We start from the raw sequence: 16,018 nt of genomic DNA on the forward strand, positions 1-16,018 counted from the left end.
CCCCCTTCCTGCTGTGCATAATGGTTTGCCCGAACGGTGACATCACCTTTCCACCGCTAGACAGGACGTCGGAAGCTCCTAGCTAGAGACGTTTTGTTTTGATATTTCAGCATCTGATCCAACTCAACCACATCGACATTACCTGCTTATTTGCGCGTAGGATTCTGGTTTTAGCATCACGCCTCAGTGTGAGGATACGGCCAAAATGAAATGGATGTTTAAAGAGGATCATTCCCTCGGTAAAGGGATTTTGATTGTTACGAACGGATGTTCTTTACTGTCATGAATATTTGAATTGATGTCTATAGTTTGGCGTGTCATCCTCAAAGTGCAGTTGTGCATGCGTTTTTGTCCTCTGTCTGTCTACGCCCTGCTGCCATATTAACGCATAGCGCTCCCGTTTGCATTAGTGTACAAGTAGGCTATATGCTCCTTCGCGAGTTAAGAAGCCAGTCTCTAAAATGTTTTATTTTATTATCATTAAATGCCCAAAACTATGTAAATTTCTTAGCGCAGCATTGTCCGATCTGAGTCGGTGCAAGATGTCGGCTACTTAAGTAATATCAATATTGGTCTAGCATATAGTACTGCCATTTAAACGTGTCATTGTATATCATTTTGCTTGCTGAAAGCTGGAAAGCTCCCCCACGCCTAATCAAATACCTTAAGGCCATTGGCTGTTTCGTTGGCAAAGGGAACAGAGAGGGATTCAAATATAATGTGATATATATTTTCCAAATGTACATGGTTATCGAACTTTTAGAATACAAGCTAACCCAGCTAAAACTGTACACTGTAGAAAACAATTAGGACAATTATTTGGATATATTTTGTCCCTTTGTCTTGCTAATTAACATCTTTACAAACTATAGTATAGACCATGATGTAAAGCAAGACTATTCTCGGGCTGAACCACCCTAAACGGTACTGCTTGCTTATTAGGTTTGCTAGTAGGCCTAACAGATTATTATTATTTTTTCAACTTTTGGTTATATGAGAGAGTGAGAGCGACTGTTGCATGGAGGATGAGGATCAAGTAGTCGTGATGGGGATAAAGAGGGCTAAGAGGGCCAGGGCTCATCCAATTAATCGGACTTCCTGTTTGTCTCATGTTTCTCCCTGTAGAACACAGATGTGTGGAGTCAGCCAAAATACGCAACAAATACCCTGACAGAGTGCCGGTGAGTGAGGGGTGAAGCTCTGGAAGGAATGGAGGGTGGGGGAGAGACGAGTGAGTGAGAGAAATGAAAGAAAGAGAGTTACAGGGAGTGCTTGACTACATGAGTGGCAGGTGTGTGTGGGGGGGATTGACATAGATCTGTGAGCGAGTGGAGAACAGAGCTCCGGCCCTGGACGACTACATATCTAGCCCCCCCGGGAAGAATAAACTGGTCTTTGTGGTTCCTCATACAGCTTCCCCGGGTCTTCGTTCATTTCATAACTCCACCCCCCTCCGGCACCCCGACGACATGCACACACCCAACCTGCAACCATAGGCAGATAGAGTTTCACCCCCTCAAGGCCCCCAGTGTATCCACAGGGGGGTCACTAAAGGCCACCGGGATGAAATGTGCTTCATTACTTTCTGACCAAAAAGTCCTTGTTTTTGGGTCTATTCTGCAGAGACGCAAGCTACTTGAATGGAAAGGCAGTAGAATCCTGTTAATACAACATTTATATATGTGGATTTACAATCTCACTCTCTCATTCACACTAACACTCATACTCACACACATACTAGGAATTGGCCCCTGTGCTCCAAGAGGCTGACCCCAGTGCACATGTCCATAACCGGAGATGATCCATTGGCCCTTTGTGTATCTAATAATGGCCTTTTAAACCTGATCTGCTCTTATTCTACAACCTGTTTAACAGCTCTTGAGAGTAGGCCATGGGACACTTAATGGTATTTGAAACTATGGTAGCTTTGAAAGACCTTTCAAGGCGCAATGAGGTCGAGATTTATACTCGAGGAAATAATGCACAAGGTCAATGGAGGATATCCAGTCCAATCTCGAACACTTTTCTTACAATCTCGATAGAACAGGTGGCAAACCATAAACTAGGAAGGAAGTAGCAACCATGTGACATGTCAATTAGAAATAAATTATTCCTTATTCACAAGAGTGTAGGATGTAACACACGTGGCAATACATGGCCTTTTGCATGTTTGCAATCTTTTGTCTAGGTGATAGTGGAGAAGGTTTCCGGCTCACAGATTGTGGACATCGACAAGCGAAAGTATCTGGTTCCATCCGACATCACCGTGGCTCAGTTCATGTGGATCATCAGAAAACGCATTCAACTGCCCTCAGAGAAGGCCATCTTCCTCTTCGTCGACAAAACGGTGCCCCAGTCTAGGTGAGAAAGAAAGGGCTGTTTCTTTGTTTGGACTAGATTCTGTCGACCAACACTTTAAGTTCCTGTGTATTTATCTTTGCATTGTAAAAGATTTAAAGATCTGGGGTCTCATTCATAACCGTTGCGTACGCAAAAAAAGGGGCTGAAATTGGCGTACATGACTTTCCACGCCACGGTTGTGATCTATAAAAAACCAACTTGACAGGAGAATGTGCGCAGCCCTAAGCAAACTGACCCATGCGTACGCATGGTTTGGAGGAAAAGGAGAATTGGCGATACAGATGGTGTGGTGGTGAACTGAAGTCAGACAGAAGAATTGTAGAGTGAGAAGAACGATTGTGTTTTATCATCGCACTTCATAAATTTGTGTGGAAAACCAAGCCACACTCCTCATCACAATCGTTGTTTTATATGCAGATCACATTCAAGAGGTCATTTGCATTGACCATTTATGGTTAAAAAGGGGCGTGTACAGGGCGGAACGTGAAGATGATTCAGCTGCGCACACTTGTAGGCACTCTGTCATTTATAAAGCAAAGATTGTGTACGGTGTGCGTACGCAGGGTTTTATAAGTCTGAATATTTTTTGGCGCACGCAAAAATTGGCTTTTGGGCGTACGTACACTTTAACGATCCCATGCACAGTTTTATAAATGACACCCCTGGACTATCCGTCGTTGTCTGAGAAGAACTGGTATCCTAGGTAGCATTTGAAACCCATCTTCCTGTGAAAGCGGGGTGGAGCCACACCTGACTTCTCTTCTTACAATCAACCACCCGCCTCCTAGCATTAAACACCACCACGGTGCATCCTATGCAAGCTATGTCCCGTGGGAACACTTTGAGGATCAATGAGGAATATGTTGTTGAAGCTCCATGCTGTTTGAAACGTCTCCATGATTGGTGGTGGTACACAACATCCCAGCACCAACTGTCCCAGCACATTGCCCACACACATTACTGGAAGCTTTTCTTTCGAGGAGCTCCAACCCTGTTACAATATACTCCTATATTTTTAGATTGGGTGTCCTCAATTTAGATTGAAACCCTCCACCCTGACACAGTTTCTGTTGAGATGGGAATCAAACTCCTTATTTAATCTTTGACCCTCTACGTGACACTTTTTAGAAATATATAAAAAAATGTCCGCTTGCTGACCCCGTACTCCAAAATTGGCACGCCACATTGAGGTTTAATTGCTACAGATGACTTTTGGTCTGGGAGCTGAAATGAAACACCACAAAGACACTTTCCCAGTTGCACAGCCCTACAAGACAAAAGAGCCAGAGCTCATTATCTACCATTGTTGTACACCAGCCAACTCAGCTGGTGTACAACAATGGTAGGGTAGCTTCCCACAAATATAGCCATCGAAACTGGTTTTGAACAAAATGAGCAAAACTACAAAACTTAGAGGGCAATAACACACAATACTTGAGGCTGTGCAGGAAGAGGCCAAAACAAGTGTGGTCCACGTCTGATATTTAAACCCAGCTGCCACCTGGCTAGCAAATCAGCAGGGACCCCACCAACACATTTAACACGCACCATTAAGTAATGTTGCGATCAACTCAAAACACAAGACCATCAACAGGCCATGACCAAGGGCCTTGACAGTATCAGTAGAATACCCACACGCTTTTGAACGGACAGGGATAAAAAAGAAGGGGAGTCATTAGAATATCTATGATACCCTACTGCCAAGTTGCCGTAGGGTATCGAGGCATGTGGTAATCTTCTCCGAAGCTTGCTGGGGGGGGTTGCAATGTGATCCTGCTCTGATCTGCTCTCTGGTCCCCTGCTGCAGCCTCACCATGGGCCAGCTGTACGACAAGGAGAAGGACGAGGACGGCTTCCTCTATGTGGCCTACAGCGGGGAGAACACCTTTGGTTTCTGAGCCTGACTGCCAGCCCAGATGCCCCCTCGGCCTTTCTTATCCCTTTCTCCCTCTTTCTCTGCACAATACCCTTGGTTTTATTTTCCTGTTCTGGAATGTCGCCATTTTCAGGAGTCCTCAAAGGAGGAGAGTGCTAATGACACCTAATGCTAAAACTGATACCATGCACTAAATATGTGGTACATTTAGTGAGGATCACAGTGAGCGTTTGTCAAATGACGGCCATGTTCAAGACGAATTAACAGTCCCATCCTATTCGCAAGCCTTGTTCGAAAGCCTGTTTGTTTCAACGTTTTGACTTGCAGGATTGTTTGCAAGAGGATATTTATATGGCGCTACAAAAAAACACAATCCAAACTATATAGAGAGACATAATTTAAGATTTACACTATGAATGGAGGACTTAAGTTTGGCAAAATCAACCAACATTTTCTGACTTTGATTACAAACTGTAGTGAACGCTTACATAAGTCAAATATGTGTTTAGTGTATTGTGATAAATGTACATTGAGAGCTGTTTTTGGCTCATCACCCACAAACCCACACCATCACACCTATATTGACATTGAATATTCAGTATTCATTTGTGGGGTCAGATAATGTAACTAGAAATTAACCATAAAGTATAGTTTTTGCTGAGTGGGCCACAAAGGCCTTCCAGTGAAGGGTTGAGTGGGCCACCAAGGCCTTCAAGTGGAGGGTTGAGTGGGGCACCGCACCAAGTCCTTACATTGAAGGGTTGAGTGGGCCACCAGGTCTTTACATTGAAGGGTTGAGTGGGCCACCAAGTCCTTACATTGAAGGGTTGAGTGGGCCACCAAGTCCTTACATTGAAGGGTTGAGTGGGCCACCAAGTCCTTACATTGAAGGGTTGAGTGGGCCACCAGGTCTTTACATTGAAGGGTTGAGTGGGCCACCAGGTCCTTACATTGAAGGGTTGAGTGGGCCACCAGGTCTTTACATTGAAGGGTTGAGTGGGCCACCAAGTCCTTACATTGAATTGTTGAGTGGGCCACCAAGGCGTCACAAGCAAAGTTTGGAAGTTTGTTTGGCCTCTCTGGCTTTTGTTATGGCTGGCCCAGGGGAACCAGCCAGTAGTAGGGCAGTTGTCCCCTCCCTACTCAGCATTTAACTGAACAAAACTTAGGAAGGCCAAAACTCTAATGAACACACAAAACACAATTAACTAATCATCCAATCAACTCAAACAAAAAGGCTAGCATGCAAGGATATATGAACACATGGAGGGACATAGACACAAACTAAACACATACCTATATAGGCCGTTCTTACTGTAACAAGGACAACCCACTAATGATGCATTATATGTGGAAGAATGTGTTAGTGCTTTAAGGCCATGGTATAACCACAACTCCACACAGATGTTACCCCTACGCTCCCGTCGTGAAAACTTTTACACAGCCTGTCGCCTTGATTACTCAAATGCACTTGGTTACATTAATTGGTTGAAAACCCGTTGGATAATTTCACCGATGTACATTTCTTTTAGCTATTTAAAACTTGCATCGCAACACCAGTTATAGGCTGGGGCAGCAGTATTAGGAAATGTGTAATATTTTGAATATTTTTGTTGTTGGATCAATATTATTTTTGATTGTTTAACGCTTTATGAATCTGAAATGATTTTAGATATCTGAAAAGTACAGGTAAGGTAGCTGGATAACCTGACCAATAATAATAAAAAAATGTAAGTAATAATGCTTTTGTTTGTTTATTAAATCCAAAACTTGTCAGACCTTTGTCTGTCAGGCCATCCGTGTCATCTTCAAAGCTGGTGGAGAATAAACACACCTAATGAACAATGTGCACCGCGGGAGTCGTATGGTCAAATCATTTGTTATTTCATGTTTATTACTGAAATAATAAATAATTCGAGACAATAAAGGGAAATCATTTTGTGATAAAAAAAAAGGTTTTATTGCTTCCACTAAAATGTTATGGTTGGAAATAGCGTCAATATTCAGCTTCAAATCGGTCATTCATAGAAGTTGCAATTTGAACAGACAGCTAGATGCCCTAATTGAACAATCAGAATAAAGTATTTAACAAAGCCGTGCAATAAAACAAATGATGCTTTAACACAATATGTCAGTTGTTCTTGAACAATTCATGGTTAATTACCTAATTATAGGAAGTAAGCATTTAATTAATGACACCAGGCCACCAAAATGCTCAGGCTAATGGTATAAGCGCCATCTATATTCAATAACAAAGCACCAACTGTTGAACATATAATTATTTAGCACTGTTCAATGTCATCACATTCCTTGTCTGGCAGCAGCATTCCCCTTGCCAACTGCTATCCCACCACTCATATCGGCTTGGCCCCACCATCACTTAACACATGCAGGGCTCCCCATGAAACCAAACCGACAAATGTCCTTAAAATGAGCTTGTATCATGCAGACATATACAGTAGTAGAAAAAAAAACACACACACAAGCATGACCAGGGAAGATCTACACACTTTTAGTGGCGCAAAATGATGAGAGGGCAGAGAAGAAGCCATTGTGCTCCAGCAAGCAATCGTCTGGGTTTTTTAATGTGTTGATGCGCTAGCGCGAGGCCAGCCTGCTCCCCTGCTGACGCATGCAGGGGAGTCCACTTCCCCCGTTTTCTAGGACCAGTCTTGGACAGCGGAGCTTTGCCCATTGCGTAAGCCCTTTCTTTCCCCTCCCTCACGGCCACAAGTCCCACTGAGCCCGGGGTGTCCAGCTGTATTTTTGTTTTTGGGGTGAAGTACGGCCGGTGGACGAAAACAGCCGTCCTCTGAGGACACGCTAAGATAAGCGGCCTGCTGACCAGCCTCTCTGCACCCCGATGGCAGGTCAAAGTTCACCAGTTGGACTTCAGATACAGAGCCCCTTGTTATTGATGCATTGAATGCTTAAAAATGTCAGAGTGGCCTGGATGACCCAAAAGACAAGACAACTGTCTCACAGGCTTCGACTATGAGTTATACTTTCATCAATGTGGGGTCAGTTCACCATGTCTTTACCGGAACACCAGAAGGTCTCTGTCACTGCGCGGCCACAAAGGGAAGGCCTGCATGCGGAGCTGCTGCCAGGCTTGCTGGTAGGCCTGAGATGCCTGCTTATAGTCCCAGTAGCTCCTCAGCTCCTTCCCTCTGCAGAACACACACACACACACACACACACACACACACACACACACACACACACACATATCACTTTGTTAGAACTCACTGTGTGAAAAACGTACGGTTTCACTCTATGAACCCCCCATCGAGACTGAAGTCTACAAAGCAAAAAATTGATTTCAAAAATAGGTTTTGGAAATGTTAAGCACTTGAAAATGTCAACCTTACCTTTGTGTGGTTGTTTTGGACAACCACATCTTTGTTACTACACAAAGGTTATGGCAGTTTATTAGCTCAAACCTATGGTAGTATATATGTAGCAAAATTCAAATGGCAATGCAATTTGCAATTCAATAAGTCATTACATTATGCAATTGACAATTCATTATGCAATTTAATAATGTAATTTTTAAAGACGCGATTCGCTGATACGCTCTCAAAAATCTTTTGCAAAATCTTTCTGTGGATTGTAATGTCATTTGGATTTTGCAACACACGGAGCATGGTGTATTGCATTTCAATCATGGGGGCGCTATAGCTTTTCCATTTGATTAAAGGCACTCAAAAATTTGACTAAATGTTATCCTATTTTTATTGTTATAACTTTTTCAAAATGAATTCCCTTCCCTCCACTCCGGTGTCATTCTGCTGGACTAGCCAACATTCAAACAACCTCAGTTCAATCAAGTCCGATTTGAAACGGACCAGGGACTTCTAACTTAGCCTGCTAGCGTACTTACGTGCTAGCTTTGGAATGACAACATGAAAGAGACTATGCTGTCCACTTCCTTCAATCGGTTCTTGTAACACATTTCGAGGGCAAATAGCTCAATCGTGGTTATTGGCAAGAGAGAGCAGGACTTCCAAGCATGTGTTGGGGGGAGCAATATCCAATTCAGTTACATGGGTGTGAGAGGGAGGCATAAAAGGATATCCGTCTTGGATACTGCTTTATCACAGTCTTCGTAAAAAAACATCAATAATAATTACCCTTGCCTTAATGTTTGTTGTGTTATTTTTATTGTCTCTCTGGGAACGGTTGACATTTCAGTCACAAGAGACAGATATGGCATTTCTCATCCTCGTGTTCTCTTTAAGTGTGTGTGTGTGTGTGTGTGTGTGTGTGTGTGTGTGTGTGTGTGTGTGTGTGTGTGTGTGTGTGTGTGTGTGTGTGTGTGTGTGTGTGTGTGTGTGTGTGTGTGTGTCAGCACCCGGTGGGGATCAGGTTGTGTCCAGGATGGCTGAGCCACAGAGAGTTCCCTGTTCACACAGTCTAGTGCATGAGAGAGCATGCAAGTTTGTTAAAACGTGCACGCATACAAGCACACGTGCACACTCCCTTGCCTCCTTCAGTCATGCATATGCACAACAACACCCACACACACACACACACACACACACACACACACACACACACACACACACACACACACACACACACACACACACACACACACACACACACACACACACACACACACACACACACACAAAGTAAAATATACAGGACAGCAACAGATCTGGCATAATAAGCAATATCCAGAGTGGCCGGCTTGCTCCACTACCTAATTTTGTTATTCTCCCTTGTGAAAAAACAGCAATGCAGAAGATGAGATGGAAAATGGTTTATTGTCTCCTCACCTGAGAGAGTTAGGCAGGTGGGATGGGTCGGTGGCAGACACGACAGACAGGAAGGAATGGAACAGCTCCACTTTACAGAGGAGAGAACTGAAGAAACATATCCATGGATTAAATGCAAAGCCCAACAGTTGGCAGCTGTTGGATATGACGTGAAGGAAAATATTTTAACAGTGCTGTAATGGACTTCTTTCCTTTGGCAGATGCATGTATATTTTGTGTTCATTTTTTTATACCTTGCCTTAGGCGTGCCCAGGGCTTTTTTGGTGGCGCCGTGCTTGTATCCGTTAGCAGTGACATCTAGTGGTTCACCAGGCACATCACACCAGCTAATCGCTGAAATATTCAGTTAGGCTTAGATATTAGGAAGAGAGCAAGTAGAAATGTCTGCAGCATTGCAAAAATAGCTGAAAATATACTATTTTGTTGAATAGGCTCATCCATTTTGTGCCCATAACATCTCAGAACATATGTGTATTACTTAATTATTCATTGAGCAGTCCACATAATGTGCACTACAGAGCCTGCATAAGCCAGACCAGGTGGTCACTGGAGCGGCCGGCTCACCTGCCCCGCAGGGGCCCACCCTGCCCTGTGTGGCCTGGTGGCGCAGCTCCGTCTGGGCTTGGCTGCAGGAGAACTCCAGGCTGGACTGGAGCAGCGTGGGGGGAGACACCGAGAAGCCTGCAGGGAGGTCCGATATGTGGGAGCACCTGGGAGGGAGGGAGGGAGGGAGGGAGGGAGGGAGGGAGGGAGGGAGGGAGGGAGGGAGGGAGGAATAGAGTGAGAGATGACCACAAACTTCTTAGCTGGCACTCAGAAAGGTTTGAGGTTGTATTAGGTTAACACTTTGTGGGGACTGTTAGTCTCTTACTGCTCAATGTTAATACCATGATCTGATTTGTTCAAATTATCTTAAATATTGAACGGGCTGGCATTAGTTATTGTCAATGGCTAAAAAAAAGTACGACTCATTTCCTGAAAAGAAGATTCTTTTCAGGAAATGAAAAGAATCTTTTCATTTCTCGGTTCCTCGCCAATCTTCCCCTCACCTGACAACCAGAGCCCGCAGCAGAGCCTGGTGTTCATAGGCACTCCTCCCCACCACTACTGCGCTGAAGTACAGCGCCCCTTGCAGGAAGTGGGACAGCAGTGCACCCTGGAAGCCCAGCACGCCCCAGCGGGCCAGCTTGTCGCTGCAGGAGAGGGACAGGGTGGGCTCCCCGCGGCCTGGCTTCACACGCAGCACCCCCGTGCTGTGGTAGGCCACTCCGGGCAGGCGGGGGTCTGCGGTGGTCCCTGGGACGCACTTGGCCCCCGTTCTGTGGACGTCCGGGGCCGGAGCCGGGTCCTCTCCGCTGGGGGCCCGAGCACCGTCTGAGCCCCCGTTCTCTGGCTGCTCTGGGACAGGGAGTGGGTGGTTGGTTGTGGCTTCTGCTTGCTTGGAAGGTTCCCTGCTTGATGTTGGACCCCTTGCGGATGACTGCAAATGAGGCTTGTCTCCTTTCGGCTCATGCCCGCCGTCCTCCCTCTCCGGGCCCTCTAAACGAGGCTGTTTGCAGGGTTGTCCTCGTCTCGCCGGCTCGTCTCCTTTCCTTTTTGAGGTCCCGCCCCCTGCTGTCACCTCATTGGATCCCTGAGGCGGATCAGTGGATCCGACAGGAGGACACGGTTGAACTTCTCGGTCAGTCATGGGGATGATGGAAGCGTCTCCACCTGTTGAAACACAAATGCTGTATACACTGGCGCAGCATGTCAGACCCCAACACATTCTTACCGTTGATTCCCTACACCTTAACTAATGTTCAGATGGAAATGGAGAAACAGCAATATGAATCATCTGTTTGCAGGGCCAATACCCCTGGTTGGATCGCCACGGTTTTTAAAAAGGCGAGGGAGAGCGGATTCTTCACATCCCATTTGATTCAGTGGCTCCGCGTTGAACCAGACGAATCGCGGCTGCTTGACTACTCACAGGGTGTGTGACTGGTGAAGAAGACAAAGGAGACCCCCGGCCGCAGCCTCCAGAGCCCCTGTTCCCCAGCCTCACAGAACACCACGCTGCCCTGGCCACACACCGCCCGGCGCAGCTGCTCTGTCAGGTACCTGCACGGCACGGCACACACAACCAACACCATGACCACAGGCAACGAAAAATCACTGTACGTCGTTGATACATCTAACATCACAGGAACACACCTTACACATCCCCGTCGGGCAATGACTTCTGCATGACTGTCGTTAAGTACATCACCTATGGAAGTTAGAGAAAAACACACACTTATTTTTTCGCTCAGAATTTAGCTTTGTGAAGACCTTAAGCCTTAACAGTATTACAGCATAGTAAATGTTTTAAAAACATTACAGACCCTTGGAGCTCATGGCTGTGCGGCCAATACATTTTGTCCCAGTTCCTAAAGATACCACCTCCTTTTCAACTGCAAAGAAAATTGAGATAGAAATTATATACATTGCTAATCTTGATTTGAAAATATCTACAATGGGTAACCTTCTGTATGGGATGAAATTTATGAAATGATTGACCAATGAAAAGCAAAAAAACTATAGATGTTACAAATTATTATATTTGAGCACCTTTCCCACTGTCGACACTCTGGGTGACTTTTACAACACCGGCCAGCAGGGTCCACTCTCTCCCCGGTTCAGGCTTGCCCCTCTTCGGAAGTCCATCAAAACGCTCGTAGCACATTTTTGCCACATCATCGGCAGTCCACATCCTTCTCAAACTTGCAAAAAATAACGAATTCAGAAAAATAGTTTAATTTTGTAATAATTACATTATCTTAGGCAATTTGGATAAGATAAGTTAGGCCGAAGTCAGCCACTTCGGAGAAATCGGCGAGGAGGTCTCTGCCAGACTTACTTCCGGGACATCGTTGAAGATAACTTTCACAATAAAGGTTTGTTGAAATGTGGAACTATGTTCGGTGTCAAAAGATAATAAACTACATTTATGAGTTTAAGCAGAATAATTATCATGCCAAGTATAATGTCAGGTACAATGAACAGTAGGCTATAGGCTTATACCTAATATATAAATATATCTTAACGTATTGTATCCTAGTAGTATTGCCAATTATCTCTCGAATAAAGGAGGCAAAAAGGGGTCATAAATATTCCAACTAAACCTGTTTCTTATGTAGCAGATAAGTATAACTGTGATTATGTAGACGTTGGAGTGGGTGTTTCTGTGTAGTTTAGAATATCAGCTAATCAGTTATGAGAAAGAAAAAACCAGGAGGGCAGTAAAAACACCTATATGCCTACTGCTGCAACATTCAGATCACTACATTATAAAGCAAGGTAAAGGCCTTTGAAATTATTGTTCATTGCCATCTCCTAAAGGTTGACCAACTGGTCTCATACTGAATATTGCCCATATTTAAACCCAAAATAATCTCATATATATATATATATATATATATATATATATAATATTAATGAGAAATTACATTTTCTCTTACAAAACTTAAAATGTTCCATTTATTTGTCATTGGTTTTTCCTGAACTGTAAGAGACAGTCTGTTCTCAATCTTAGTCATTGGGCAGAGTCATAAAGTGAAGCAAGCCTAAATGTTTTCTTTATGTCAAAACAACTTGGCTTTCCATGGCTAAATGAATAATCGGTTTTATATTTATGGAATATATTGAACAGCATGCTTTTAGAGCCAGCCTGTTACTTCTTTTTGTATTTTACTGCCCTCCTGGTTAAATACAGTAGACAAAATATAGTTTAAAAAATAGTATACAAATGTGATCCAAATATTTAGGTTGAGTTTCTGCTCTCTCTCTAATCATCCTGAATACATTTTTCGGTTTACTTCATAATTCTGAAGTGAAACAAGATACATTTAAGTTGGCTGGCATTCAGGGGCTGAAACAAGCCGATTGATAGCCAATAACTATATGTACATGTAGTGTGGTTTATGTTTCAATAGGTTCATGCAAGTATATCAAATAAAAGCCAGTCTCAGTTCCTGACTGTTTACCAAATCGTGTGTCAGATTCATTCATTGCCAAATAGGTTTTTGATTGATAACTAATCATATTCAAGGGGTCTATCTTGATTACATAACCAAGTTATTTCAGGTGGTCTCTCTACATCTCTATCTCTATCTCTAACACACACACACACACACACACACACACACACACACACACACACACACACACACACACACACACACACACACACACACACACACACACACACACACACACACACACACACACACACACACAAATACAACCGTTCAAGAGTGAAGTCTCATTTATTTTGTCTATGTACAGGAAAAATGCAGAATCTCACAATTGATGGACAATAAAAATAAAATCACATTTCACCTTCCTGGCCTCTGCAGCAAAGGTGCACAAGTTATGGTTAGTGGCACTCATTCACTGCCTCTCCTCGTTACACACACACACACACACACACAAGTACACACACTCGACATGTCATCACACATACACAATCTTTCTTCACTCTTATTCTTTCTCTCGTGTTCCTATTAAACATCTCTTCGATAGATATGATATACTGCATTTGCATGAAGCTGTGCTATTATTGTGAATGCTGTTTGAAGTAAGCCTGTATTAACTCACTGGAGGAAAGCGTTGACAAGCGCTTGTCTCAGCGAGAACAGGAGGAAATCCTTTTTTGGGGGGAGGTTGTTTGTGTTTTTTCGGGTGTGTGTTTGTGTGTGTGTGTGTGTGTGTGTGTGTGAGAGTGTTGGGCTCTTAGTGAAACATAACACTTATTCAGATGGGACATACAGACACACAATCACACACATCCATTTGTATGACAATGTGCAGGCACACATAGGTGCTGAATCAAACATATGCTCCTCCTTTCCCAGTCTGCTCTCCCGCTCACAACACGATGACCCCCACGCGAGAGGCAGCTCCGATCTGCAGAGGGCGGGGCGCTTCACGTCTCGGTGATAATTAAAAACCAAAGAGTAACAGTTGGGGAAGAAAGAAAAAACAAAAAGCTATCCCATAAGCCCCCCTTCCCCCGCCTGTGTGCCTGCTTTCTGTGCAACTCTCTCGCCCTGCCCCCCCTCACTCCTGGCCGAATCCCTCAGTCTCCTCGATGGCAAACAGCAGCTTCTCTCTCAATTGCTCCAGGCTCCTGTAGGGGGGCAGGTCCAGGCGGTTGAAGCTGCGAGGGGGAGAACATGGATGCTGGTTGAGTCACATCACAGGCGGGCGAGGATTCGGTGACCTCGTACGTAAACCAACAAAGCTGGGATTGCGAGTGTCTTTGGTCTCCTTACCACGTGTGGCTTCTTGGAAGCCAAGTATCCTTCCCCACCTTGTCTATACAGAACTTCTGGGGACCATTACTCCCTGTACAGGCGGATAACAGACAAACAGAACGATTGAGTGCCAAAGTCGACTCAAGTTTTATTTGCTTTAGCAGAGAGAAACAAATGCTGTGTTAATGCTAGCATTACTGTGTTGCGTGTGTATTTAATATAATTTTTACTCATATTGGCCAACATGAAACAGTACAATAAATCAAAGATAACAATAATAGTGCCTTGCTGTACCTATGAGTTCGGTGAAGCCCCCGACGGGCAAGCGACAGGTCCCTGTGACGAACTGGAGGAGACGGATTCTCTTCTCATTGTCCATCTCCTTCACCACCTGAAGCAAGACACATCTGTCAATCTCTACAGAACACACACACACACACACACACACACACACACACACACACACACACACACACACACACACACACACACACACACACACACACACACACACACACACACACACACACACACACACACACACACCTGCCAGAACCAGTGGATCTGCTTGCTGTTTTTGGTGTAGTGTCTGTAGATGGTGTTCTTCTGCCAGTCTGCAAGGTCAATCTCCTGCATCCCGCACAGCATCAGCTGGAAGAGAAGGACGTCAACACCGTTAGGCTTCTAGCCAGTGGACCCGGTGTGAGGGGTTCCAACATCCTCAATTCAGAGGGATGGATAGCGATCTCTCCTTTGCTGGGAGGCAGGACTCTTTCGAGCAGAGCAGAAAACACTGAATGAAAATAATTACTAAAAACTACGAAAAAACAGGTACCCCATGATTCTGAGGCCTTAAAAACAGCTAAGCTAAAGCTAAAGCTCACTGAGGAACTCCTGTCCCTTACCTCCAGCTCTTTCTCGTCAAAGTACCGCAGCCACTCCAGCGGCACCACCTCGTTGAAGCCGTCGAGGAAGGCCTTGGTCTGCTCGTCCACGCCCCGCGTGAACCTCCAATCGGTCAGCAGGCTGGGGGAGGCAGCACAAAGGGACAGGTCGAGTTAGACAGGAAGGGACAGAAGTGATCACGATACGGGAGAAAGGATCAGAGTTAGCAGTAGACACACAAAGACAAAGGCTGCATCTCAAGGGATCGGGTTATTATTGTTGGAAGGTTCAACACGCACGCATTGTATTTCAGCCACTTAACAACTGCACCCACCTGATGTACTCCTCCTTGTTCTCCTCCGTCACCAGCTCATTCTCCCCGTCGTCCTTCAGCTGGTGCGTGGACACCTTCCCCAGGATCTCCATGTCCTGCGCAAAGTAGAGCTCCACGCCGCACTCCTCTAGGCTGTTCTCTCTGAAGGAGGGAGGACACACACAGACGGCCGTTATGATGGAAACGCCTAGCAATATGCCTAATGTGCCAATAGGCATGATGTTTGTGTGATGAATATAGCCCGTCCTATTGCAATATCTAGCGTTTTTCTTTTGGAGAAGGTCCCACAAATGAAGGCAAGGCATGTGTATTTAGATAGCATCCTTCAATCACAAGGCCATTCACAGTGGTGCTTTAAGGAGTCGGGAACGTCTAAGAAAGGACATCAAGCATTGATTCATGCTGAATAAGAGAGGAAGGACTGCTGTACTTACTTGACCCACATGATGGAGTTGTAAAACTCGGGGTCTATGGACTCCAGGTCCTTGAGGGTGGGCTT

General features: G+C 44.8%; 3 protein-coding genes across 4 annotated transcripts in view; 1 reads left to right on the top strand and 2 right to left on the bottom strand.

Moving 5' to 3' along the window:
• The first annotated feature begins 23 nt into the window (after positions 1–23).
• gabarapl2 (GABA(A) receptor-associated protein like 2) lies at positions 24–5,978 on the top strand. The gene is made up of 4 exons (XM_060061098.1): positions 24–239; positions 1,126–1,181; positions 2,189–2,361; positions 4,169–5,978. Exons 1-4 carry the CDS (start codon positions 206–208, stop codon positions 4,257–4,259), a joined length of 354 nt encoding a protein of 117 aa, XP_059917081.1. The 5' UTR covers positions 24–205; the 3' UTR covers positions 4,260–5,978.
• Positions 5,385–11,921, bottom strand: adat1 (adenosine deaminase tRNA specific 1). Its single transcript, XM_060061096.1, has 9 exons — positions 11,614–11,921; positions 11,388–11,456; positions 11,218–11,272; positions 10,994–11,124; positions 10,071–10,734; positions 9,586–9,731; positions 9,255–9,354; positions 9,022–9,108; positions 5,385–7,407 (listed from the first exon to the last, which is right to left on the bottom strand). Exons 1-9 carry the CDS (start codon positions 11,753–11,755, stop codon positions 7,275–7,277), a joined length of 1,527 nt encoding a protein of 508 aa, XP_059917079.1. The 5' UTR covers positions 11,756–11,921; the 3' UTR covers positions 5,385–7,274.
• Positions 11,922–13,291: 1,370 nt separating this feature from the next.
• The window catches only part of wwp2 (WW domain containing E3 ubiquitin protein ligase 2), a 33,917-nt gene continuing 31,190 nt past the window's right edge, over positions 13,292–16,018 (bottom strand). For both annotated transcript variants that reach the window (XM_060061135.1, XM_060061134.1), the window contains 7 exons: positions 15,954–16,018; positions 15,520–15,660; positions 15,206–15,326; positions 14,847–14,951; positions 14,595–14,691; positions 14,319–14,391; positions 13,292–14,203 (listed from right to left, as the gene is read on the bottom strand). The exon at positions 15,954–16,018 is cut by the window's right edge and continues 69 nt beyond it. In XM_060061135.1, coding sequence (XP_059917118.1) covers positions 14,104–14,203; positions 14,319–14,391; positions 14,595–14,691; positions 14,847–14,951; positions 15,206–15,326; positions 15,520–15,660; positions 15,954–16,018 — 702 coding nt within the window. In that variant the 3' untranslated portion in view covers positions 13,292–14,103. The remainder of the gene's footprint in view (positions 14,204–14,318; positions 14,392–14,594; positions 14,692–14,846; positions 14,952–15,205; positions 15,327–15,519; positions 15,661–15,953) is intronic.

The sequence above is a fragment of the Gadus macrocephalus genome, chromosome 9, assembly GCF_031168955.1.
Source record: "Gadus macrocephalus chromosome 9, ASM3116895v1".
NCBI lineage: Eukaryota > Metazoa > Chordata > Actinopteri > Gadiformes > Gadidae > Gadus > Gadus macrocephalus.